This window comes from Gorilla gorilla, chromosome 1, assembly GCF_029281585.2.
Source record: "Gorilla gorilla gorilla isolate KB3781 chromosome 1, NHGRI_mGorGor1-v2.1_pri, whole genome shotgun sequence".
NCBI classification, from domain to species: Eukaryota; Metazoa; Chordata; class Mammalia; order Primates; family Hominidae; genus Gorilla; species Gorilla gorilla.
This window is the reverse complement of record NC_073224.2, coordinates 182,883,910-182,911,436: the sequence shown is the minus strand read 5'-3', so window position 1 is coordinate 182,911,436 and position 27,527 is coordinate 182,883,910. Positions and strand designations below refer to the sequence as shown.

Genomic DNA, 27,527 nt, shown 5'->3' with positions numbered 1-27,527 from the left:
TGGGCTTGCATCTGGTAATACAAGGACCCCAGGATATTCAAGGAAGTAATAGGGAAGAAGTGCTATTAGCAGAGGAATGACAACACAAAGGCAGGAGTGACCTGCTGTTGCTGTTCAGAGCGAAAGTCCAGAAAGTCCCCCTGAGAACACAAAGCTTGAAGTAAAGTTGGAATGCTGGGGGAAGGCTGCAGAGAGAGTGGGGAGGGGTAAAACAAACAAACACAAAAAGATTTCAGTAGGGCTGTACCAGAAGGAGGTAGATTAGACACATAGGCTGGAGAGGGGACCTTCAGGCAGCCTGTCTGTGTATCTCAGGCAAAGGAGCTTGGATTTTTTTTTTTTTTTTTCTGGAGCTATTAAGCATGGAGATGGTGTGGCCAGAATCATTAATAAATTCACAAAAACCAAGGCAGCAAATGGAGCATGTTTCCTTATGTATCTAAACCTGTTAGGGGCAAGTGTGGCAATTCAGGTACAAATTGAATTGTAGAGAATGGTGTCATGGGGGCTGTACCAATTGAAACACGAAGAGCAGACCAATGTTTCAGTGACGAGGGGGCCTGATGAGGTGCAAAGGCCTCAGGGAGAAAAATTGCTGTTTCCCTGAGCAGTACAACACAGAATAGGGTCCCCAGACTTGGGTTTTTGAAAACGGGCCTGCATCTGGATATGCTTTTTCATTGAAACTAACACGCATAGGTTTCAGAAGCCATATTTAGATGGGGTGTGGTGGTTTCAAGATCCTGGGAGAGTGGGTTATAGAAATGGACATTGATCAGAAAGAAGTTTCACTAAACGAAAAGGGAGAAGGGGGCAGGCAAGGATGAGAATCTACCAGAAAGACTCCCAACTTGGAGAATACAGAATCTTAGGTTTGGAAGGGACATCCAGAGCTCTCCTGTCCATCTCCCTATGCAATGTGTGAATCGCCCTGGTAATCTTTCTGACAAGTGGTCTGCAAGTCTTGTTTGCATAGCTCCAAGAATGGTGAGCTCACTCTCTGAGGTGCCAGCTGGTCTACCTATGAGCAGCTCTGACTGTGGGAAGGTCAGCCTCACTTTGAGCTGGAATTGACTTTCTTATAGTGCCACCCACTGGTCTCAGTTCCAGGACTTGGCTGACACAGAACAAGGTAATCCCTTTTCCATACAGTGGCGTTTGGAGTCCCATTTCGTATCTATGTATTCTTTTATCCAGGCCAAACATTTCTGTGTCTTTCAGCTGCTCCTCATGGGATGGAGTTTCACATCCCCTTGTTAATCTTATTGTGAAACATGCAGATGTGCCTTTATGTCTCTCACAGTGTGGGGTCCAGAACAGACAACAGTGTTCCAGGTAGAACGATTTTAGCCTCACAACAGCTGTCAGGGACAGAGCTGACATTGTTGAGGGTCTACCTGACTTTAAAGCACCTTCTCTGTCCACACATTGTTGAGATGAATGAGGTCAGTAGTGACTGAACACGCTAGTTCCTTGGCTGTGGCAAAGTCACATGTGCCCCCTGCTCAAGAGCCTTCACTGGCTCCCCAGAGCTGCCTGAATTATGTATAGAAGTTGCCTTCTGCATGCCAGTTGTAGGTCCTAAATATGAGTTCCGGGCACTTCAGTGGTTTGGAGCAGTACCACACAGCTGGGAATTTTTGGTTCTGTCCCAGATTCCCAGGAGTCCCACCGGCACTTGGGGTCCAGATCCACTGGACCTTGTTGTCCTTAATGTGGTATGCCTCTTGGGTTCTCCACAAGCCCATTGCACATGACCTTTTCCAAAATTTTCACCCTTTGGCTGAACTTTTGTATACCCCAAAGGCCCTGGCCAGCCTCTCCTACTGTCCCTTTGAAACTTCTCAACCACTTTCAAATTAGATGGGCAGCTCTCTTTCCACAACAGAAACACTATCCTCCACCTGAGCAGGTCACTGAGCTCCTCTGAGCTTCACTACTATCAGCTCTGCCTCTTACTCAGGTTATTCTGAGGATGGAGTGAGAAAATGGATATTGGATACACAACACTATTAGATACCATAATACTGTAATGTGTTAGAAGAATTACTTCTTCTAAACCATGGTTGGAGACTTTTGCCCTAGAACACCTATGACCTTGAGGCCCTTAGAGTAGTTCACGTGATTCAACTCACTCCCACTCATGGGACCAGACCTTTATCCAGATTGGCACCTTTTCCTCAGTGCTACCATTTCTGCCTCATGTCTCCTTCCTCTGGCCCACTGAAGATGCCCCAGCATGCAGTCCCCAGCAGAAACATGTGGGGCCATGACACTCATTCCAGGAGAAGGGTTTCCTTCTGCAGGCTGTAGACAGCCTCAGTATGAATCCAGGTCATGGAAACCTGGCAGTGGAGAGGAGATGTACTTACACTTACAGGTTGACTTTTTGGCACATCATAAACACCTTCCTTCTTTTGGCTGGTGGGAACCTATGGAAAAATTGAATTCAGCACAGTCAAAACACTCTGGTACTCCAGTTTCAAAGAACAAAGCAACCAGACTTCAACTGCAAGCTGGCTAAGGGTGCCTGAGAATGGCCCCAGGGACAAGCCCATGGGAACCTGCTCTAATTGTGAAAGTATCAGGCCAGGCTCCCTCCCTTAGGAGCATCAGATGGGGACAGGGAGTGGGCATCACTTAACAAAGGTTTATAGGTCGTCTCTGCCATTGGGCTCCTCGCAGAATCAAAGACTAGAAACTTACATAGACTTCAGAAGTCATGCGGTAAAAAAAAAAATCCTCATTTCCTTAGACAAAAATGAGGCCTAGGGAGGTGCTATACTGTTCCTGAAGTGATTAGAAACAGTTTGTAGCTGAGCTTAAACTGTTCAATGCTGAGGCTGAGATCTGGGCTATTTAAAATATAGCAAATATCAAGATCCTAGCACAAAGCACAGCTTCTACTGGGATCAGATACAAGCCATTTGATAATTATGGAAGGTTTTCATTGAAGAAAAAGGCCCACGAGTGGTATGGAAAGTGTGGGCCTAGTATGCAGAAGATCTTGAGGGCGTTTAACATTAATCTGCATCTTCCTCCCTTCCCTTACTCATCCATCTGGTCTCACTGTCACGAGCTAACTGTGACAGCCTGAACAGGTCACTGAGCTCTGAGCTGCACTACTATCAGCTCTGCCTCTTACTCAGGTTATTCTGAGGATGGAGTGAGAAAATGGATATTAGATACACAACACTATTACATACCGTAATACTGTAATGTGTTAGAAGAATTACTTTAGTTACTGACACATCATTTAAATATATACAAACACATCTTATGATACTAACGATAGTGGATATGTTGACTACTTTTCAAATGAGTCAACCAAGGGTTTTCACTGAAAGATTCCAGATTGGAAGCACTCATTAGTTGTTCCTTTCCCAGCAACGGTCACAGCTTAGCTCACACCCCCATTGCAGGACCCAGCCGGCAGTGGTTTTATAATGGTCTGACAACATGCCTTTCTTTCCATCACATTGGGAGCTCCTTAAGAGCAGGCATAGTGCCTAACACCCAGTAGGCTCTCAGTAAATGTCTGCTGAGACATATGGTAAACGTATGATAGAGGAATGTGGGGAATAGTGAAGGAAAAGTATCTTTTAGGCTTGAGCTAGCTAACTACACCATTGTTCTATAAGAAGTAAGAATTTGAGCTTATTCCTTAGGTCCCTTTGACATTTTTCATCTCATTTAACTTAAAATCTTTGCAATAACTCTAAGAAATTGGTAGTATCATCTCTACTTTAAATAGGAGAAAGTGACGCTCAGAGATGTTAGGGACTTTGCCCAAATTGTCAAAGCTGGTAAGTGACCAGGTTCAAGCCCAGCTCTTTCTGGTGGCCAAACAAGACATCTATTATTAATAATGTGAGCTAACATGGACTGGGTGCTTCCTATGTGCCAGGCGCTGTTCTAAACATTTGTGTCTTACATATATTCTCATGCAATCCTCAAGACAAGTCTTTCAGGTAAGAACTCAGTTGGCCCCATGTTGCAGAGGAGAAAAATATCTCTGGCAGTAGAGATATTTGCCCTAGAACACCTGTGACCTTGAGGCCCTTGGACAGAGTAGTTTGCGTGATTCAACTCACTCCATGAGTGCAGTCTGTGAATGGGGAAGCCAAAAGCTTGAGCCCAGGGAGTTTGCCATTTGACTGCTATACTATTCAGACAGTTGTTTCAAGTGGGCCTTTTCTTTGACATCACATCCTATGTTCCCAGAAGCTCATCTACACTCTTGCAGAAAACAGGACTGAGCGAGCATGGCTGTGTCAGTGGTACACTTCCAGAGCTGATCTTGCAAGCTTCACTGTGCAAGTAGCCAGCGAAGAATGTCGTTTCTTTGCTCCTGATAACTGAGCTCCATCTAAAAGAAATCCTCTAAGAATGTCTACAGAGTCCTTGTTAATGAGGGCCAATAAATTACCAGCCCTCACTTTTGTTTTTACCAGCTCAACCTTTACTGAGCAAAATGAAGAACATTCTGTTGCCCATAATTCACTGCTCACTATGGGCACTTAGCACAGTTGAACTGCAGCTCCTCTCAATTATCCCTAAAAACGGAGAAGAAGCAGTGGAATGGATAAACCCAAACTGTGCATAATTGAAAACGCTTTTCTACTTGGCTCTCCCATGGGTGAGATATCAATCTGCCTGTTTGTCCTTTAAGATTTATCTCAGCTGGGATATCTTCTTGGAAGCCTCACTTGATTCTCTAGGCCTTGTTTGGAGCCTTCGCCTGTATTCTGGTAACCTCTGGTGCATTCTTTCATTAAAAAATAAAAATTGCTAAGTACGTATTATGTGTCATGCATCACGCCTTCCCTGGGACAATGATGGTGAACATGATGGATATGGCCCCTGACTTAACAGAGCTCCTTGTCTTATTGGGGGAGATGGAAAAGTAATCAGACTACTGAAATAGAGTGTAAAGTGTGCTTTATCTTATCATGAGAATTATTGCATCACATTGTAACTGTTCCAGGGTCTATAAGCTTGCTGAGGGCAGGTTGGGGTATTTTATCACCCTTGTATCCACAGCTATAAATATTGGTGAAACAAAGAAATGCCTAATCGCCAAGCATTCAGCCCATGAGTGCTAAGGTGCATGGTCCTGGCTCTCATCTCTGCTTAGCTGTACCATTCTGTTTACACAAAAGGCTTCAGTAACACAATGTTTTAGAGACATAAAAGTTTCAGGCCAAAAGGAACCAGAAGACTGGTAGTTCCAAATCCTGGGTCTGCCACAGGCTGCGACTCAGACAGTCGCTTTGCTCTCTGAACTTCAGTTGCCCCATCTGCCCACTGTGAGCATCTAAGGGGGCTGTACATAAATTTCTGAGGGTGAGGGCTGTGCCATGGTCATCATCTCACCCCCGTGCCGGACGCATGTGATTTCCCATGTGTCCAGTCATTTATTTGTTCTATAAATAATCTTTTTTTGTGTGTAAGTGAATAGATGTTAAATTACTCTAAAAATAGCACATTCCATACTATACATACAGAAGACACTTTTACTTTTATTTTGGCAGCATGTTAATTAATAGTGTGGAGAGGCAGTTCCAGGCTTTGTTGGGTAACATTTCCTGGAGACTCATCATTTAAAAATAACGATACTTGACAAGGATTGGATGGTTAACAGTAGTTTTTGAATGAATGAACTTAGAAAATGACCATGTGGAAAGCTGAAATCTTGCTTATATAGGAAACCTGTTCAGGTATTGAAGAACACCAGATTTAGAATCGGAGGTTCTGACCTTGTATTCAGCACCTCAATTGGGGGAACTTGATTTTCTTATGTTCAAAATGATAGTCATTGTAGCTGTTTTTCCTATGTCACCATTACTGGAAGGATCAAAATTAAGTGATGTGTAAAAATGTTTTGTATTGGAAGGCTGATAACTTCAGTACAGCCGATAACTTTTTCTGAGGCATGCAAAGCAAAAGTCAATTATTATTATTAATATAGCTGGGAAAACAAGACTATTTGAAAAACCTCGAAAAAAGAGGTTACATTTACTCAAAAGCCTCTGCATCCCTTTTGTTGGAGTTATAAATAGGAAAGTGAAGCACGCTTGAGGATTTCTGCTAGGCTCTCCAACAACATGTGGTGAGCAAGTTATGTTCTATTTCACTTAAAACATGATCATAAGACATCTTCAACAGCATCTGAAACTGACAACATGCAAGGAAGGAGGGGAAACTCACGTTTACACAGAACCTACTATGAACCAACTGCTCTCCTCCTCGTTTTACATTTTCACATCACTGCTAGGAGCAGAGAATATATTATCCCCATTTCATAGCCCAGGAAATCGAGATACAAAAATTATGTTCTCCACTCAAGTTCACAAAAGAGTTAAAGGTCTCCAGGACTGTCTGCCTCACTGCAGAAAGCAAGGAGGTGAATAAAAGCTGAGACCACTGGCTGGGCCAAGCTGAAGTACTAACAAACACTGCAATTCAGGAGAAATAGCTATGGAACACTTACAAGCCCTTAAAAAAAAATGAGGCGCCTAATAGCAGCCCCTTAAAAGCCCAGCCTTATCTTCAGGCCCAAGAGCTTATCTCTTATTAAGTAAATTGAGCCCCAGCAGACTGGCAGAGCAGGAGAAGAGAATGACCAAAGGCCTTTCCAACAGAAGGAGATAAAATATTCATTCCCTTAAATGGTAGCTTCCTGTTAATGATGGACAGATGGGAAGATCTGGAGGTCAGAGCTGTTAAAACAAGTGTGATTTTTAGATAGTGACTTGAAAGGGACTTAGAATCGAACTGTGAAACTCAGAATCAGGGGATTCTGAGCTGAGAGCAGCCTTAGGATTTATTTCTTTATTTACAGAGGTCAGAGGGACCTGCAGTCGGGGCTCTACCTATTGCTAGCTCTGGGACCCTGGGCAAGTTACCCTATCACTGTGAGCCTCACTTTCCTTATCTGTAAGGTGGGAATAATGATTCAAGCCACATGGGGTTGTTGTGAGAGATAAGATATTGCACTTAAACCCCATTAACAGAGTTGGCTCACCATCAGCGCATGTGCACACGCAAATTTTCCCACCTCCGCCATTTCTGAGTCTTATTATCCTGTAAAACAAGCTAACCTGCTTCTCTAAAAAAATCAAAGTCCTATGGCAAAGTGGTAATTGCAAAAAACAGAAAAGGGTCTTGCCTGAGAGAGCCCTGTATTTTACTTGCTCATTTTACAGATGAGTAAACTGAAGCCCAAAGAAAAAAAATACTTGACAGTTAAATTAATGGCTGAGTTGATACTTGTACTAAAACACTGAATCCACACAGCCAGACTCCACATTTTGTGACCCATGATGACACCTCTTCTTTCCATTCTACACATGAGCTTGTGAGTTAGGGAACAATTGTTTGCCTATTTTATCAAGGGAGAAACTGACTCTGAGAAGGTAAGTGCCTTGCCCACTACCACTTAGCCAAAGGTAGTTGGTAAGAGAGCCTGGACTACAACCCAGCTTTCCACCAGCTAAAGCAGGTCTTTCCAGTACGCTAGGATGTCTCCCTCCCCACCCCGCCCCCACTGCAATCCTACAAGGCTCAATGGGAGCCCTGCCAACTATAGCTAAGTCTGGATTCAGAAACCTGTAATACTGCAAAGCTTCCTTTTATTTAAAAGGGGCCCTCTCTTCCTAGGATGATTGGTTAATGGTTTTTTCCTCCTCATATTCAGATACTGTAAGATTGTAAATACTTTAAAATCTGACACTCAGGACAAATGCAACTTTTTTTATTAAAGATACTTGGTAAGCCACGACTTTCAAAAAAATCTCAAAGCACAACCTCACATTTGAATGGAATCCAGATAGATCCAGTGGAGAGAAAATATTATTCAACAAGGCTGACAACTTTAAACAAAGTTGTTGGTAGAACTAACGTTATATTTTAGTCATTTAGAATTCTATGCATTTGATAGAAATTGAAAATATGTTTTACTTTTATTACACAAGTAATACACACCCAAGGCAGAATAGGCCACACAACTAACAAAATTAAAATCACTTATTAAATACATTAAATTTTTTTTCTTCCCCTATAATGTTTCTATTTCAAATTGGGACTACAATAGTAATGAGTGAAAAGTTGCAGGTCATGATATCTATTTGATGTGCTGCTATACTGCAGTTACACAGACACTTTGGTGGAAGACCATGGCAGAAGGAGGCAGAGCTTCGCCTTCACACCCATGCCTGGGTTTGAATCTTGGCTCTAAATAGTTGTACAACCCCGAGAAAGCTACTCGGCTTCTCTCTCTGAGTCTCACCCTATAAAAACAGAATTAAAATATCTAGTTTATAACATCTTCATGAGAATTCAGTGAGTTTAAAAAGTTCAGTTTTCTTTGCACAATTAAAAATAAGGGTAAAGCCTTTAGCTGTACTTTCATTCAGTTAATATTCTCAATGTTGTTTTCACATAGCATTTGAAATTAAATTTGTGCTTTATTTTCAGTAGTGGAGTTGGCTTTTTAAGAAATTTGATAAGCACATTCTTTTGAGAAATAAAGGACCCTAATTGTATAATGGACACCAGCTCTCCAATGTATTACTTTAGTAAAATGGAACATTTTATTTTCGTTTCTACTTAAAATAGTTAAGATCCATTCAAAAGTAAAACACTGTACCTAACTAGCTATTAAACATCAACAACAAGGCATGAAAACTACTGGTAAATTGCTGGGGAACTAGAAGCCATTTCACTCAAAGGTATTTTAACAAGCCAGGAATGACCAACAGAACCCTTGGTTCTTTAGACTATCAGTACATTTATGCATGTACTAGTAGTGGTGCAATGGTAAGAGAGGTAAGCAATTTTATACCTGATAAATGTTTTCTTCCGTTTCGGGATCACGGATTGGCTCGTGTCCAGCCTCAAACACAATGTACTATTACAGGAGCAGCCAGAAAGGAAAGGTCAGAGGTGAAAAAGAAGAAAGGAAAAACAAGCATTTGGAAATTAAGATACAAATCACAGTGAGCATTAAAGAAGCAGGCACAAGAGAAAACACCTTAAAGACACAACTGAATTATTGAAATAAAATGTACCTTGTACATTCCTGCCTTTCATAAGGAAAACTGCAGAGGTCTGCTGGTCAGTATTTCAGCAGTGATTGCATCGAGCCTCTGCAGATCTTTCTGGAGATATAACCTCTTCATTCAATGGCAATTTGTCTCAGTAATATCTGAATACATTGGTATTGCTCAGTGAGAATGCTATCTCACTGGAATGCCTGGTATCCCAAACTTTGTAATGCATGGGTTACAGTTGAGGGGCATCCCTTTTTCCCTAAGGTTCAAAATCCTAAACAAACTCTGAAGAGCTCAGAAGCCCCAAACTCCTTTATCCCATAAATATCACCTTATTTTGCGTTCTCACTTTTAAATACATTAAATCGATTTTTCCACGTTCATGTTTTAGGACTGAGACATTTCAAAAAGGCTATTATTCTTCATTCTGTGCAAGCCAGTGAGCCAGGGGGTGAAGCTATATTATATACAAATCCTCGGCCCTCAGCATTCTAAAGCAAGAGCATGTCATTACGTGCATCTTTGGCTTTTGTTTGCCGTATGCATGAGATATTTTTCCACTTCAAGTCATCTACATTATTTTACTTTCATTGGAGCAGTACCAGATTTTTATGTGAAACTAAGCACTTATATAAAATACATATGTCACACACACACACACATGCACACACAAAGAACACCTATGCATCCCAGTTAGAACTGTAAGTTCAAGATTTTCCTTTGTGTTCAATAAGTCACTTTTTGGGCTTCTTTTTCTCCTTGGGAATAAGCACAGGGGAGGGAGAGGCTGTCTTTTCCCTTTTTTTCTGCATCTCTGTTTGAACAGACCACATACTTGACCCCAAGAGAGATCATCTCCCTACCCACCACTGAGCTGCAGATCTTGAAGAGAGTCCAGAGAAAGTTAGGGGCAGAAGTGTCTTTAGGGTCACTCTTTCCTTCCTCCCAACAGCTCCTATGGCATGAGCCAGGTAATCGGAGGGTCAGTTTGCCCCATCGGGGGTCAGAGAGCCCTCCTCATAGCCTTTCTAAAGCTTAGAAACCATCCTTTGGGTCTGTGCTAAAATGCTACCAAAATGTCAGCCCCCACCTCTGGTTCTTAACTCAGAGAAGCCACCTCATTATTCATATTCTCTCTAATGAACTCAGAATATTCAAGAGACTCTTGAAAACATTCAGCTCTGGGATCAAACTTTTACAGACTGTGAAGGGGGCCAAGGCAGAGGCAAGAAGGGAGAAGCGGATCTCCAAATCCCAAGATACCCATGCCGGCCAAACTTCTGTTAGTTTTTATGGAAATTTGCTCCTGGAGGGGCTGGCAGCCCTCACCCTCAGAAATAATCTTGGTCTCTCTCCAGGTTTTGCAGTCAGTGGATTCTTCAGGTTTCTGACAAAATGGCTCTGGCACAGGTCTAGTCACTCTTGAATCTAAAACCCCGACTAGTTTCAGAAATTACCTGGTACACAGGATCTTCAACATCCTCTTCCAATATTGTCTATTGCAGAGTAAGGAGAGGGAGGGTGAAAAGCAGAGGACATAAAGGAAGAGATGTGAGACTGCATTCAGAAATTACAGGACAGTAAAGAAATCAGCTCTGGGCAGAAGAGGCTGGTGGGCCATCAAGGTAGAAAAAACACAAAAAAGTCAAAATCCTTAGAGCCACTCCCACCTCCACCCGCACTGTTAACAACAGCAAAAGCAATTGTGTTTCTTGGGTCCTCCACCCCTGAAATCTTTCTCTGGATTCGAGATTTCACTTCATCTAACATGTCTAGAGTTTAAGAGAATAAGGAATAATTTCTAATGGCTTGCTTTGGGTCCTGTAATTTACACAGGAATCTTTCATCTTCGTTTATTTCTACTTGGCAGCAGGAAGAGAAGGCCTGACTGTCAGTTTTTACATGTGTTTATTTGAAGCCCCGATCTCCAGCGCAAGGATAAATTCACAGGTATACCTGGTACACAGCTTGTTCACACTGCTTATCCTTTTGTGCCTTTTTTTCTAATTCTTCTCTTTGCTTCAATTCATAAATGAGTTGAAAGAGATCTCTCAAGTCCAGAATAACAGGTTCAGCCTGGGATGAAAGGTAGTAAGGCACATCATAAGGGAGTGGTACTGAGACGCAGCAACAAATTTTTGTTTTTGCGGCGACAACCCGCAGCCCTTCCTTTTTCTATTAATCTGAAAGCATTCCATTCTTAATTAATTCTACCTTGTTTATACTGGTTTAGCAAATTGCATCTAGGCTAAAGTTCATTTCTTCAACTAATTATATTTGCAAATTCATAATAATCATAAGCATAAAAGGCATTGCTTTTATTTATTAGTGATTTAGAATACAATAAAATTAGGGTAGGCCTTATGCAAAACAGCTATTTGTTTTCTCTTATTTTCTTTTTAAATGAGGCTATGAATGCAAGGAAACTTATTTGTATACGGTGCCTCCATCCAGTTTAATCAGAAAGGAAAATAATTAGTCATTAGGAAATACCCATTAGTTAAAAAAAAAAAAAAAAAGAAAAAGAAAAAACTGGATGGGTATGAGCATGTTTCCTTGCTCCAAGGCTGTTTATCTTTTCTAGATGGGAATGTGAGCATCAACTTCAGTGGAAATACATTGCTTGGTCATATCTGACAGTGGGCCCTCAAAGACCAGTGGAGTCACTGGACTGTCCCCCCAGAGTTCCAAGGAAAGACTCCCTTCTTGGATAGGGATACTCACCGCCTGGGCTGTTTTTATGGCCACAAATCTGTGATTCCCTTCCTTCCCACAAACATATCCAAAGGCCCGGTGATCTGTAATGTCTTTTGCAATGTAGGATATTTCATGAACAGCATGATGATGCTGAAGGGCCTATCAGAGAAAAAAAAGGAAGAACATATTTCAGGGGACTTTCCCTTCGAGCTGTTGATCAATAAGAAATGTGTTTCAGCTACGTGTGAACAGGCCCGAAGGGCTTTGGAAAAGCTGTTTAGTCCAGATGGAAAGAAAAAGAGCTATGCCTGCCCTTGAGAAATGGAGGCTTCCCTCTATGGTCTTAATGCTGTGACCAGAGAGAAACATAGGATTGTTCATATGCTGAATAAGCATCTGCAACGGTGGCTTTATTCAGCTTGCTAGAGCCAGCCAGTTTAATTCAATGGGTAGGCTTCTGTTTGATCGTTTTACATGACACATCCCAGTCCAACTTTTGGATTGATATTTAATTTACTTAAATACTCAGGGACCGTGTGTGCTGTGGTGGAGGAGCTACACTGCACAACTCCAGGGAGTATTATTAACATTCACAGAACTATAGATGTGCATGGTGACAACACTTTTCCAGCTGATGGTGATAGAGGGTGTTGAGGAATAAATGCCTTTCTCTGTTTTGCCCAAAGTCACCACTGGGGGTAGAGGCGGGGCTATGCATATCTCAGGCTTTTCATTGGTAGATCTCTCTGCCTGCAACATCAACTCTTTTTATCCACTTGCCCAAATCCTCTTTCTCTTTCAATGGCCGTATGAAATAGTACCACCTGAGTGAAACTTCCTCTGAACAAGGCATGCCTTCTGTCTCCCTGGAGAAATAATTCCACCCTCATTTGTGTACCTGTAGAACTTTACTTTCTAATGACACTGAACTGATGAATTCCTCCAGTGTTTGTGCCTGGACTTCCTTACTCTCACAGGTCTTCCTTCTCTGATATATTTACATGATTCCTTGTCTGTCTTTCCCACCCGGTTCTGTCTTCCTTATCTCTGTCATCCTAGCACCTTGCACTATGCCTGGCCTATAGTTGTTGAACTAAAGTAAACTGAGATTGATAATTAGTAATTTGAAAATCTGTTATAATTCACCTTCATGCCTTCATTATCTGAGCCTCAACAAATAATGTTCACCATCCTATTGGGTAATGGTGATCTTAACGGTTATTTTCCTATACTAGACCTACTTGAAACAATCCTCATTCAACAGTACTCTGTAAAGGCTTATATATTCATCTGGGTGCTTATGGTATGTTTAAAGTCCTTATAAAGAGCCTTTTCATTATACTGGGTATCAGGAGGCCTGAATTCTAGCTAATGTGTAAACACAAGGCACCCACTGTACCCCTGTGTACCTCAAGTTTAACCCTCTAGTAAATGGGAGGTATGTACCAGATCAATGGCTCATAAGCCAAAGCCCTAGATCCTTAGGGGTCATTAAATGTAATAAAAAGAGGCCCCATGCAATTTTCAAAATCTCAAAAAACTAAACAGAAATCTGTAATTATTCCTAATAAGTCTACATATTTCTATGTGCATGCAAATGAAAATGCCAAGTTTATTTGGAATTTCTGTTTTTTGAGACAGGGTCTCACTCTGTCACCCACGCTGGAGTGCAACGGTGCAATCTTGGCTCACTGCAACCTTCACCTCCAGAGCTCAAGTGATCCTCTCGCTTCAGCCTCCTGGGTGGCTGGGACTACAGGCATATGCCACCAGAGCCGGCTCATTTTTTTGTAGAGATGGGGTTTCGCCATGTTGCCCAGGCTGGTCTCAGACTCCTGGGCTCAAGCGATCCACCTCCCTTGGCCTCCCAAAGTGCTAAAATTACTGGTGCGAACCACTGCACTGGCCATTTATTTGGAATTATATCAGCTTAGTGTTGCTAATATTCCTTAGCTCATATTTGAGTATATTCTCTTACTGGCACTTAGTTATGGTTTAAATAGTCCAAATAGGAAAATGGATGATTACAAATGCAGTTTTTTTGGTAGACAGATTCTTCCCCATTACTGAGTCCATGGAGGGAGAGAGAAAATTATGAAAACATTGGGAACCACTGGAGTAGATACTCTCTAAGCTCTTATTCCGTCTTCCCAAATCCTTTTAAGCCATTAGGACCACTCACTACAAAACCAGCCTCCTGGCACAGTGGGCCTCTGGATTTCACGATGGTCATCGCCGTAGTTCTAGACCACTGATCTTCTAAAATGTCCATCCCTTGGCCGGATGCAATCTTTCCAGGCATTTGACCTTATAAATCATTTGTGGCAGCAGAATTTTCTGACTTACCTTAAACTTCCAGGGTCTGATCATTCACTAACCTCTCTGACTACTCTTAGAACTCTCTCTATGGCTTCACACTTGCCCAGGCTGCCCACTGGCCACTGGATATCATGCTTAAATGGTGGTATGACTGCTCAGTTACCCTAGTCCCTCCAGTGGCAATAAAACGAATGTATAAGTCTAATGGTTTTTGACACAAATAAGTTGGCAGAGGACATATTCGCTAGCAAAATAATTAGGACCCATTAATTTTTGTTTTATTAAGAGGACATATTTAGCTAGCAGACGAAAATTGCTCAAACAGTGGTAGCTTTTTCACGGTGTTAATGATGTAAAATTGATGAGATTTACATTCGCACAACATGGGGGCATTGATTTATAGGTTTTTGTGCACTAAAATGGTAGGCAGCAGGGAAAAGTGGGAGACAAAGACGTTCTTCTCTTCCTTTCCTGAAAATATCTCTCTCACTGCATAATGTGGAGAATGTTATCCACGTTTCCTATTAAATCAAAGTTTGATGACAGTGCCTTATTGATTGCCAAGTAGAATATTGCTCTAAAATTAAGCTGCGATTAGAAGTCTTCCTGGTGGAATTAGATTTGGAGATGATTGTGCAATGGTAAAATATCACCTACCAGGCAAGACAGCAGATGGAGATGTTTTAATTTATCTGGGAATCCTCATTAAGTGTTTTAAAATCAAAACATTTTTAATGCCTGATGATACCTAATACTGTCTTGCAGAGTGTAGCTGTGTGTGCGAGCGTGAAGTGCTTAAAGATATTTGTAACATTATTCTCTCTCATAGTTAATTTTATGACATGTTAAAAAGGATTGCTCTGAACGTGTCTCATTCATTCGGAAATAAGAGTCAGTGAGGGGCTATGTCTTCCCTCTCTGCAACCTTAACCATGCAGACGTAACATAGATACTTAGAAATACAAATACATTAGAATTCTGCTAATCCCACAATTGCATTATCACATTCGCTTTAGAAACTTAGAGCATCATGCAAATTCTTGTTCACTGAGCCTCAAAATTGCCCCATGTCTTCAAGTAGACTTTATCAGCACAATCACAGACAGTTGGAATCTTAAACATCAATCCTGAGTTTATTCATGAAGGGACTGAAGGTCAGAGATTGAAACGCCAGGACCAATACTAAATTCAGGTGTTTTTCCTACTCAGCATGACAAAGCATTGAAAAAAGGAAACTAGATTACACAGAATCAAAGTCTCCTTTCCTTAGACTTTTGGCTCCCTCAACCAACAACAAAAAGATGATCCCTTGACAAGCTGGGATGAGGAAGGCAAGGGAAGAAGAGAACTGGGTAAGGGGAGAGAACTGAGAATGTTCTGGATTCAGGCAGGTATCTGAGATCAGGGAGGGTCATAAATCAGAGGGCTTGGGGTAAAGGCTGGCCACTGGGCTCTCAAAGAAAAAGGTCAAGACAGCATGGCCCTGAAGTTTACTCTCAGGAATTGGCTGTCTCTGGCACCTGTTGAGCAGCCAGAGGCAGAAAGATGAGGCACAGCCCATGGTCCTAGGGCATAAGAACTGCTCCATCCCAGGAGTGCTTCTGCAGTCAGTTCCTGGGGCCTTGCAGGTAGTTCTGGAGGTGGCTGGGAGAACAACCAGAGAATACCGGCCAGAGTGGGAGGCAGTGGGTGAAGGAAAGGCAGATGCTGGTTGCCCTCTTCCACATTTCCTTTTGAAAACAGTTATTGTCTTGGGAAAACTTAGTCTAGATATTAAACTACTGCCAAAATCAAAGCAGGTATTTGTCTTAAAAGTAGAGCCTTCAGGAACACCCTAGCTCTCTGCCACGGCTTTATGTATTCTCCCCATCCTGAACTCTTCTTTGCATCATGGATAAAAGTTGTCACTAGAGAATTCCAAGGACAATCCAGGTATCAATGTCCTCAATCCAATCTGACCTTCCTATGCATGAACTTCAGGTGACCTGTGCTGCAAATAATCTGAGGAGCTCATTACTCTCCCTTTGAATTTTGTACTTTCCCACTTCTGTGCTATTGCTCACATGGTTTTCTCTGCAGATGCCCTGGCCCGCGCTTCATCAGCTCAGAGAACTATAGTGTACCTATGACGGAAGGCATAGCTCTGACATGTTGCCCATCCAAGGAACCTGCCTTGATACCCCATTTCCCTGAGTAATAATTCCCATCCCTAGATGTCACTGCACTATATTTGTCCTTCTACACAGGATGCTTTGCACTTCTTTCGCATTTATCCATTCATCCAGTTACTCACAGCATGTGTATTTATTGAGTGCCTATTATGTTGCTGGTCTCCTGCTATGTGCTATGGCTACACAGATGAATAAAACACAGTCCCTTCTTCAAGGAGTTCACAATCTCATAAAACAGGTAGGCAAAGAAACTAGCAATCACAATATAATACAACAAGCTTTATATTAAAAGTGTGCCCAGTGTGTCACATAGGCTTGGGGCAGGAACGGAGGAAAGGCATCAGAGAAGGCTTGACAAAGGGGGTGACCTTGAATTGAGGCTCCAAGGATAGATGGGAAGTCTCCAGAAAATAAGGAAGAAAGGGCATTTTAGGCAGAAAGAACTGAATGTGTGAAGGCAGCTAGGTTCTGAGAACAGGACCTTGTGGAGAACATCTATGCACATGTTTTCTCTCTCTCCTTCAGGAATGTTAGGCCCTTCAGAGAAAGATCCATGTCTGGTTCTTCTCAATCTTACCCCCGCTCCTAATGCTGCACCTTCTGAACAGTAAGTGCTACATAATATTTCAGGAAGGCAGGCAGGGAGGAAGAAAGAAAGGAAGTACAGGATGAAGGAAATGAATGGGGAGGAAGAAAAGAAAGAAAGACCAAGTCACCTTAAGATAAGCCCTACATATGGTGGATGCTCAATACATGTTCAATGAATAAATGATTCAGGTTAATTCATAACATTTCACACAGGATTCACTCTGTGAACAGAGAATTTCTTATCTGATCATCATTAAATCTTTTTTTCTTTGTATTTCCATGAGCCATTTACCAATGTTTAAATGAAGTATCAAATTGTTTGGAGGGTTACTGTCTGACAGAATAAATTACAGAGAAGACTTAATTTGTAGTATGGTTCAATACAGCCAATTAAATACAGTATGGATTAGAAAGTCATCTGCTGAAGATTTTACCATTAGTTTTTTTTAAAGAATAAATTCTACCCTATTTAGCCTTCATATTATTAGTATGTTTGTGTATGTGTGTGTGAGAGAGTGTGTGCTTTCCCGAGGCAATACTATTCACAGGAAAAATACCCAACAGGAATCAAGTGAGTTAACAACAAAACAAAAAAGCAGAAAAGCAGAGAGACACAGAATAAAAATAGACACATGAAAAAACACTACTTCACACTACAAGCAATTACAGTAGTTAAAACCTCACAAGACAAAGGGAGGCCCAGGCTCATTACAAAGGCCTTTCTCTTTTCCAACATATTTTTGGATGTGCTCGCTACATCACGGTGCCAATGAGGCAACCTCTGCACCAGCCCCCAGGCAACCCATCATCAAACACTCAATGGGGCGGGTCAGAGTGAAGTGCTCCCTGGGTTGGCATCCTGAAATCTTCTAGAAGTTTCTACTCAAGGACAAGACCAGATTTCCAAATAACGTAGTCTCTCGCTGAAGAGGTGGTGTGATAATGGAGGAAAGATATGGACTGTGGAGTCAGAAGAAATGCAATTCACATCCAAGCTCTACCATTTACTAGATGTGTAGCTTTGCACACATCACTCTAACTTTCTGAGACTTCTTTTCTCTTTTTGTATAATACAAAGAATGATATGGGAACCCAAAATGCTATTGGAAATATTAAATTGATTCATATAACATATATGAAATGAGATACCATTTTTCCCACCAGAATGAAAAAAACAGAAAAGATAATACCCAATATTGACCAAAGTGTGATGAAACAGGTATCTTCTTGGGCTACTGGTCTGCTACATGTAACATAACTATGATAATAGTATCTCTCTCATGGCGTTGTTATGAGGATGAATAAATTAATATATGTAAAGTGACCAGAACAGTGCAAGGCACATTTATAAAGGTTGGTACCTGTCAGCCATTATAGGTGTTTTGTTATTGGTGGAAGTGTGATTTGGTGCAACTTCTCTGGAGGGCTGCTTGGCAGTATGTTTCAGAGCTTTAAAGATGTGCATACGCTGGCTCTATGATTCTTCTTTAATTACTTATCCAGAAAGAATGTAATATCTGGGCAAAAACTTGAGTACAAAATATTCCCTGCAGTGCTGTTAGGATGGTGAAAAGTTCGAAATGTCCAAAAATGTTGAGCATTAGCTGACTGGCTGAAGAAAATGCATTTGCTATAAGATGAAATAGCAAGCAGTACCGAAAAAATGATCTTGTGGAAGTGGTATTTTTTGCTTTGAAGATATATTCACAACATCCTGTTGAGTGAAAAAAGCATATTACAAAATACTATGTTCAATATGATCCTGTTTTTGAAAAAATGTACACATATCCACATATGTGTACATAACAAGTGTTCTCTCTTGAGTGGCGGAATTACTAGTAATTTTCTTCTTATTTATGCTAATTTTTGCTACAATCAAAATGCTGTTTAATAAAGAAAAACATAAGATGGTTTTTTCTTTCATATTCAAATTTAATGCCTGCACCGTCACTAACCCTCCTTGAGCTCATTCAGTCTCCCTCATTCTTATCCCCCAAAAACAAGTTCATCTTGTCAATTTCACCTTCCAAGTACCTTTTGCTTGTTCACTCCTCTCCATCTCCACCAGCAGATGCCAGGTCACACAGCTATCATTTCCTGCCTGGATTACTGCAGTATCCTCAGTCCTTCCTCATCCACTTATGCTGGCCTCTCCTCTGACAGTCACACCACAGGATGAAGAGATTGAGAAGAAAACCTGGCAAATCTGATTCATCTTTCTAGTACTTAAAACACAGCAAAAGCTTCCCATCGCTCTTAGGATAAAGACCAAAATACTTGCCAGGGCCTGCAAAGCCCCCTGTAGGACCTGGCTGCTTCCCCATGCTGACTCACTACAGGCCCTCTTGTTCCCCACCACCTTGGTGTTTTACGGTCTCTCAAATGCACCATGCTCAGGTTTTTGCATATGCTGTTCCAGTTGCCTAGAAAGCTCAACTCCTTTCCCCCATTCAGACCTCAGCAAAGATGTCTCTTCTCTTTGTAAGTTTCCCTGACCTTCCAGCGCAGACCAGGTTCCCATGACGCAAGTCCTCTCTACTTCCTCGACTTTTCCACTGGGAGTGGGAGAGACCCCTCAGTTTGCCATTATGTATGGGGATGAATTGATCAGTGTCTGCCTCCGCCACTAGAGGCAGCGGCAGCGGCAGCATTTTCTTTTCTTATCCTAAGCATCAAGTACAATGTCTGACGTATACAGTAAGGGTTTTGTACATCTATGATTTTACTGTTATAGTAAAATATACATAACATACAATTTATCATTACCATTTGAACCATTTTTAAGTATTCAGTAATGTGGCATTAAGCACATTCACATTGTTCTGCAACTATCACTGCCATTCATCTCCAGAAAATTTTTGTCTTCCCAAACTCATGCTACCATTAAACAACTTCCCATTTCCTACTCCTCCCAGCCCCTGGCAACTGTCATTCTCCTTTGTCTCTATAAATTTGTCAGTAAACATTTTTATGAATGAATCTGTCAGCAGGATCCTGTGTCCAGGTCTCTCTCTGAACTCCACTGACTGCCTATCCGTTTTCCTCTCTAAGCCTTTGTTTCACCAACAGTTAAAACGAGGAGGCGGAATTCAGTAAATACTCATGTCCTCTTTTGTTCTCAAAATTTCTTTAATTTCTTTTAAATTTTCATAACTAGACAACAGCTATAAAAAGTCAGCTTCTTCTTCTTAGCAGCTCTCTAAACATATGCTATACACACACCAGTCTAGAAAGATGTGCATGAATTCCTTGCCTAAAAATAGGGAGATGCACTAGTTAACCAGCTGAGGGTATTCCAGACCTGTGAGTTGGGCTTAAATTTGCCTAACAGGTAAAGTGGAGCCAGGTGTGTTTAATCAATTAGCAATCACCAAAGTGACAACGAAGCATATTTTGTTAAAGAGAAGTTAAAACACACAGACACACACACACACACACACCTTAAATAAGAAAAATTGCTTCAGTGTTAGTTTCCTAACACTGGGGTTCAACTAAAATCTACGTCCTGTGATCAAGGATGTGGCTACGTATAATCACAGTTGGTAGCGGGATAGAATTAACTGTTCTGTCTCATTCAACTCACATTCATTCCCCAAAAGCCCTTAGGTGCTAAGGTGCACTAGGTTCTGGAGACACTAAGATGAGTAGGATGCAGTCCTGGCTCTCTAAAGCTGGCACTACATGTGCATATATGGAAGTTGGGAGCTCCTTATTTTACTAAACATATAGTTTGTATATTGTGCTGTCCTGTCCCCATTTCCAGAAGGCATGTACTGTATATAGAAGGATTTGAATCCCTCCACGGCTTTGTGGCCATGAACAAGTCACCTTATTTCACTGAGGCTCAGTTTCTTCATCTGTAAAATGGGAATGATTCCTTTCTCATAGGGATATAAGGAAGATCACTTAACATGTCTAGCAGAGCATCTGGTAGATGGTAGGCTCTTTGCACTTTGGGTCTTTTCCCTGGCAACTGAGTTTAAGGTTCTCAATCTAATGACTACATAATTTAGTGTTCAAGCACCAACAGTAGTTTCCTCAGATGAGGACTTCCTTGGAGCTCACAAGATAACGGTCTTGCAGTGGCTAAAGGATGATAAGAAAAGGAAACACTTCGAAATCAAGTCATCAGAAAAAGAAAAGAGCTAAAAGTTAGAGTTTCAAGCTTTATGAGGTCATCTGAGAACCTGGATTCTCTCAGGTTGGATTTTCATTTAATCCTGTAATTTCTAGTTACATAAAGAAATTCCTTTTGTTGGTCGCCTAAGACTTTTTGAGGTGAGTTTTCCATCGCTTGCAACGGAGAGATTTCTGAACAATATAATAATCATCACTATTCCTACCTTAGACAGGAGGAAACAGGCTCAAAGAGAACTGACCTGCTCAGGTAGCAGGAGGCTGACCTGGGCTTTGAGGAAGTTTCATTGACATGCAAGTGTATGCCTGGTTTATTGTAAGTAGTAATTAATATTGGAATTAAAATCATGAAATGTCTTTGGTTATATATTAAGATAAAGCACATACATAAATACACTGCTATTAAAAAACAAGATTTTCAGTGAAAGAAAAATGAGACACAAATACTTTAAAAACTTAAGAAATAACTCTGCAATGTTAAATTTGAATTGGAAATATCAATACAAACCTGAATTAAAATACATACTCCTAGCACTGTTCACCAAAAGGAAATAGAAGCAATGAAACCCCAGTAGCTATGAGCACACCTAATATAGCTACTTACTATCTAGCTATCTATTTATCTATTGATCTTTTAACCTATCTAGTGAGAGAATCAGAGAAGGCAAATACGGCAAAAGGTTAAGTTTTAGAATTATCCTTTTACATTTTTTTTTTGAGCATTTTCATGGTAAGTTGGAAAAAAATTTAAATCTTAGCATGTTCGTTTCTCTACCTCCACTCCCTCTCCCTTTCTCTGAGAACAGGAGAAGTCAAGGTACTGAGCACTTCAATGACTTAACTGAAAGTCAGCTGCAGACAAAAGACCTTTATCACTTCCACTTCAGTCAACCGTTGGTCCAAACCATAAGAGAGTCTTTAAGAAGACACACGTGCTTAGAAGTGCTTCATGTTAGAGTTGCCAGTTTCCTTTGTTCCTTCTGTATTCCCATGGCCTGCCTCAATACATATTAGCCAGTATCTTTCTTTTTTTGTTTTATGTTATTTGTTTTTTTTAAACTTAATTTAATTTTAAGTTCCAGGATACATGTGCAGGACATGCAGGTTTGTTACATAGGTAAACGTGTACCATGGTGGTAGTTATCAACCCATCACCTAGGTATTAAGCCCACACGCATAGCTATATTTATCCTGATGCTCTCCCTCCCCCTGATCCCCCAACAGGCCCCGGTGTGTGTTGTTCCCCTCCCTGTGTCCATGTGTTCTCATTGTTCAGCTTCCACTTATAAGTGAAAACATGCGGTATTTGGTTTTCTGTTCCTGTGTTAGTTTGCTGAGGATAACGGCTTCCAGCTCCATCCATGTCCCTGCAAAAGACATAATCTTGTTCCTCTTTATCAGCCAGTACCTTTCTATTTTCAGCAACAACATTTTTCAAAGTTCAGGCTGAATAAGTATGGAAACAATTTGTACTCCTGACTCTGGGCCAGGGGTTGGGTGGGTCGGGGTGCAGATTCCCAAAATTGGAAGATTCTCCAAACATGCATAAGAATTCAAACTTTATTTTCACTACATTAAAAAAGGGGAGGTGTTGCTATGCATAGAGTTCCTGCTATATGCTAGGCATTGTGCTACGTACTCTACATATATAATCCTCACTTCCACTCACCTGTCAACCTTGCCTATTATTTCCCCTACTTTACTATGGAGGTACCTGAGACACAGAAGGGTTAAGTAACTTGCCCCAGGTCACACAGCCCATAAGGCAGACCTGGACTGCTGCCAGGTATGGCTGGCTCCAGACTCTAGGCCGCCTCTGTGCACTTGAATACAGTTTCAAATGTACTTTAATGGCCTATGTTTTCATTCTTCTAAAATCCTTATTTTTATTTCTGTTTCTTTCTGCATGAAGAATCCTAATAACCATTGTGGGTGTTTAGTAATGTAACCAATGGTTTTAACATTTTAGCTCATGGTGTAAAATTATTATAGAAAGCCGGTAAATGAGTGCGCTTGAATGGAAATGAAACAGCATGTTTTGCCACAAGTCACTGCAGAAACGAGGTCATTATATTTAATAGAAAATGACTTTTTGTGTTGCACCTAGTCTGAAATTAACCTCTGCCTTGGTCACAATGATGTCTTGCATGCTAGACAGAAACTTACAAAAAAGTGAATTGACTAAAATGCAGCCAATGGAAAGGATGCTGCATTAGGAGTGAGACGACTGGGATTCCAAGTCCCGGTGTCTTCATTTGTAAAATGAGGTGGATAGCAGGTGGTGGTCGTAACAAACAATGACTTCTGAGGGTGCTGAGGTAAGGCATGATTTGGAGTAGACACAGGTCAGCATCTGAAACCCACATCTGATGTGTGCTACTTTCGTTAACTTGGACAAATCACCTAGCTTCTCTGAACCTTAGTGTCCTCATCTGTGAGTTCATTCAATTGAAGTACGAATTAAATGTGATTATGCTGGTAAAGTGCCTAGCGTTCCGCCTGGCACGAAGGTTGTTTAGTAAATGGGAGTTGCTCTCCAGCTCAAATATTCTGCTATCCAAATTGTTTGTCATTGTTAAGTGTTGAATTACGCCCCCAACCCCCATTCATATATTGAAGTCCTAAACTCCAGTACTTCAGAAAGTGACCTTATTTAAAAACAGAGTCATTATAGAAGTATTTATTTAAGATGAGATCACACAGGGTGGCCCACTGATTCAATATGAATGGTGTCCTTATAAAAGAAGGAAATCTGGGCACAGACATGTGTATGGAGAGAAGGCCATATACAGATGATGGCAGAGATCATGGTGATATGCCCAGAAGAAATGCCAAAGGCTGCCAGCAATCCACCAGAAGCTAGGGGACAGGCATGGACCAGTCTTCTGCACAGCCCTCAGAAAGAACAATCCCTGCAGACACCTTGATCTGGGATGTCCAGGCTCTTAAACTATACAACAAAACATTTCTGTTGTTTCAGCTGTCCAGTTTGTGGTACTTTGGAGAAACAGCCCTTGGAAACTAAATACAGCCATCTTCTTATTTTTATCTTCAGGTCCTTTTGTTTAAGGAGTTTGCCAAGATAAACTGTTGATGAGACAAGGGTTAAAAGAAACCAACATGAAATTTAATTCTACGTATTTCGTCTCATTTCTGCTCCCTCAGTGAGCCTTAATTTTCCAATCTGTAAAATGAAGGGGCAGGAATGATCCCTTCCAGCTCTGCTCTGCTTTTCAATGCAGAATAACAAACCTTTTTGTTTTTCTGTTACTGACAGAACTTGCTACTTAAATCAGAAACACAGAGTGTAGTGCAGTGCCATGCAATTTATAGCTGCATCTATCCAATTATTTCCCATTTAGTGCTGTGCAGCAGTCCCCAAATACACCGCCAAACCACTGAGGTGGTGGGCTGAGCTCTCTGAGTACAAGGATCAATTGTTTCTCTTACACTAATTGGCCCCATGATTTGTTAGGCTGTTGCCTTGGAAAATGAACTGTCAGTAAAAGAAATTAGCACCAAATCGCCCCCTTTTGTGAAAATGCACCAAACACCGTTCTGTAGCCATCTCCTTCAACTTACCTTAGGGTCTCAGCAGGCAAAATTGATGCAGATTAATAAATTCTTACCCTCAGTTCTACCATTTTCCTGTTAGAGATGAGAAAACTGAGGTTCGGGGGATTAAGCAACTTGTCTAATGTTTCATTAATGGTGAAATTCAGCACTGAGGCTGATGGCCAGTCTGATGCCAAGCTTCATGCCCGTTTTACTACATCAGGTCACCTCCTTAGGGCTGTGATCATCAAGCTCTGCCCAGCTGTCTGCCTTCTTGTCCCTCCTTCCTGGCATAGATTTTCATCTCTGTGCCAGACTTAGAGACAACTGCGCCCAAGTGAGGGCAGATGTGAAGAAGCTAGGCTGTCTGCATCAAAATACCTAGGCATTCTGCATCAAATACTGCCTGCTACTGGCCCAGCTCTGATGTGCCCCCAGGACTCAATTCCAGTAATGGGGCATCTGCCTTGATCCAGAAACACTGTGCTAGGTGCTGGGCATGCAAAGCACTGGCAAGGCCCTTGCCTCTGAGGAGCTCACACTCTACAGCAGAGAAGGGAGGTCAGGTGTCTTTGTTAATGTTTTCAAAGAAACCATTCCTTTTCTTCCTAACACAAACAGTCTGTAATGATCCCTTCATGTGTATAATTACCTGGCTAATATCTGCTGCCTCTACGAGACACAGGAAAGTGCTCCCGTGTTCGTTTTTGGCTCACCATCACATCCCCAGCTCCTAGCACACTGTATGACACTTGGGGGCGGGGGGTGGCAGAGTTCAGTAATGATTCATGGAGTGAATAAGTGAATATTGTGTTTATGCAATAGCAAAGGCATAGCCAGGGTAAGCATGGAGGCCTGAAGTGACTAGATTAGTAGGAACTGACTAGATAAAAATTAGTGAGTGTGGGAGCGGTGGGGATCAAGATGTTCTATCCAGAAGGATACCAATGACTTGCAGAGCTATAAAACAGCATGTTATATAGGCAACTGCAATCAGTATGGGATTATTAGACAATAAAATGCTGGGCAGTGAGTGACAGTCTTTGAAGGTGACAAGACAGGCAGGGGCCAGGGGACGCAGAATTTTGAAGGCCAGTTTAAAAAACTGGAGTGGTTGAAATTGTCAGCTCCTTTCTAATTGACCCTGCTGTTAATCTTTGCTGCAGTTAAGCCTTCCCACATGCTGCAAATAGAGTCCTTCTTCAGGTTCGAGGACAGAGAGTAGAGCTGTCCCTCCCAGCTGGGTGCCCGTCGATGGAAGCCATATCCTAGGGCTCTCTCTAACACAGTGTGCCAAGGGATGCTCAGCTGAAGCATCGGGGAGGTTGGTTCATAGGCGAACAGATGGTTACAAATAAACCTGGCTCTCCCTGCTGGAGGAGAGGGTCTGAGGGCCCTGGCCAGGCTGCAGCTGGACTTGAGCAACTGTTCTTTTTCTCTGGGTTATAAAAGAAGCAGACTCTCTGGTCTGGGGACAGTTTGGCAAAGTGTTTGTGAGCTGAAGATAAATCCTGCCTCCCCTCACTGCCTAATCCCTGCTTCCTGGTCTACAGTCCGTGACCCACAGAAATTCATTCAAAGTTCTTTAGTAACAGGTGACAGGGGTTCTGTCTTAAAAACACACGCACACACACACACACATGAAAAAAACCTGAATGGTGGGGGGAGGGGGTCAGGGGGTGGTGACAGTGGTGATGGCAATGTGCCTCTTTGTTTAATTAGCTGCACTGGCAGTTTTTGGAGACAACTGGATGTGTTTTCCTAACTAATAGCATAAGGCTTTATAACACCTGACGGTGAAATTGATGAGTGAGCATGTCTGTCAGTGTTGAATGGGTCTGGGTCATTCCTTGGCTCTGCTACTTTCTTCTCCACTGTATTACCTTGGGGAAGTCAAAGATCTGTGCTGTCCATTGATGTCCCCATTTGTGGGATACTGTTTCAGAGCACCACCGTGAAGGCTGCAAGGTAAGCTTGGGTGTTTGGCAGAGGTAAGTGACTGAGAGGGATCTGAGAGGGCCAGCAAGAACCCTGGGCACAGAGCTATGTAACCTGGATGTTTCATCCATTGTCCTTTCAGTAAACAACCCATGAAAGCTTGCTGTGGGTTGCATGCCAGAAAGGCACAGGGCATAGAAAACACATGTGACCAGTAGCAGTCCCTACCCTCCAGAGACACACGATCTGCAGGAGACAGCCAGGTGCATGGGCAACTGTAATAGGACATGGCAAGTTCTCAGAGAGATGGAGATGCAGAGCCTGGGCTGGGGGATCACGTAATCAGGGCAAGTTAGCCTCACTGGGGCAGGCTGCCGGGAAGAGAAAACGTTCGGGCTAATTCACAAGAAATAAGGAGTCACCAAGGGAGAAGGGGAGGGAAGTACACTGTAAGGCACAGACAGCAGTGGGTGCAAATGCCAGGGCAGAAGGAGGCAGCTCCAGAAAATTCTGAAGGGTTCTAGACTTGGGTGTTGAGAGGGTGTTTGTCTGAGGTCATCTGTAGGGCCCTTCCATATGACTTTCCAGAGCAACCTCTCTCTGCAATCAGAAGGAGAGTTGGGACTGAGCCCAAATGTGGAAGCCTGTGCATGTCATTTTGAAAACTCTGTTGAGGTTTCAGGGTTGAGCCACTGAAGGACTGGCATTGGAACTCCTGAAAGGGTTTCCATCTCCAGTTGGATTAGCTGCCTCTGTTCTGTGCTCCCTGAGCCTCTTTTTCTCTGCTTTCCCTTTGCTCAGAAGACTTGCTATTCTGATTTGCAATGACTCATTATCTAGCCACCTATCTTTAACCTGTCCGGGCTTCCACTGATGAATCTGTGCAAGAATGTCAGTGGCTAGCCTACTTGGCAGAGCTGGTGCAGGGATCATAATAGACCAGCAATGGAAAGTAGGATGCGCTGTTGACAAAGATTCTGTCCTTGACCAAGCTCTGCTTGGCTCCTCTGAGCCCTCTTCTTCGCTAGACCTCAACTTTGGCCTAGAAAGATGTGAACAAACACTAACA

The 27,527-nt window shown here is 42.0% G+C and overlaps 1 protein-coding gene across 17 annotated transcripts in view; it reads right to left on the bottom strand.

The window, feature by feature from the left end:
* DAB1 (DAB adaptor protein 1) overlaps positions 1-27,527 on the bottom strand; it is a 1,249,170-nt gene that overhangs the window by 65,794 nt on the left and 1,155,849 nt on the right. For 7 of the 17 annotated variants that reach the window (XM_055349811.2, XM_063698321.1, XM_063698323.1 and 4 more), the window contains 5 exons: positions 11,778-11,909; positions 11,010-11,129; positions 10,511-10,549; positions 8,846-8,911; positions 2,373-2,432 (listed from right to left, as the gene is read on the bottom strand). In XM_055349811.2, the coding sequence (XP_055205786.2) occupies positions 2,373-2,432; positions 8,846-8,911; positions 10,511-10,549; positions 11,010-11,129; positions 11,778-11,909 (417 nt within the window). The remainder of the gene's footprint in view (positions 1-2,372; positions 2,433-8,845; positions 8,912-10,510; positions 10,550-11,009; positions 11,130-11,777; positions 11,910-27,527) is intronic. The other 10 variants (XM_063698328.1, XM_063698335.1, XM_063698331.1 and 7 more) reach the window with 3 other exon arrangements.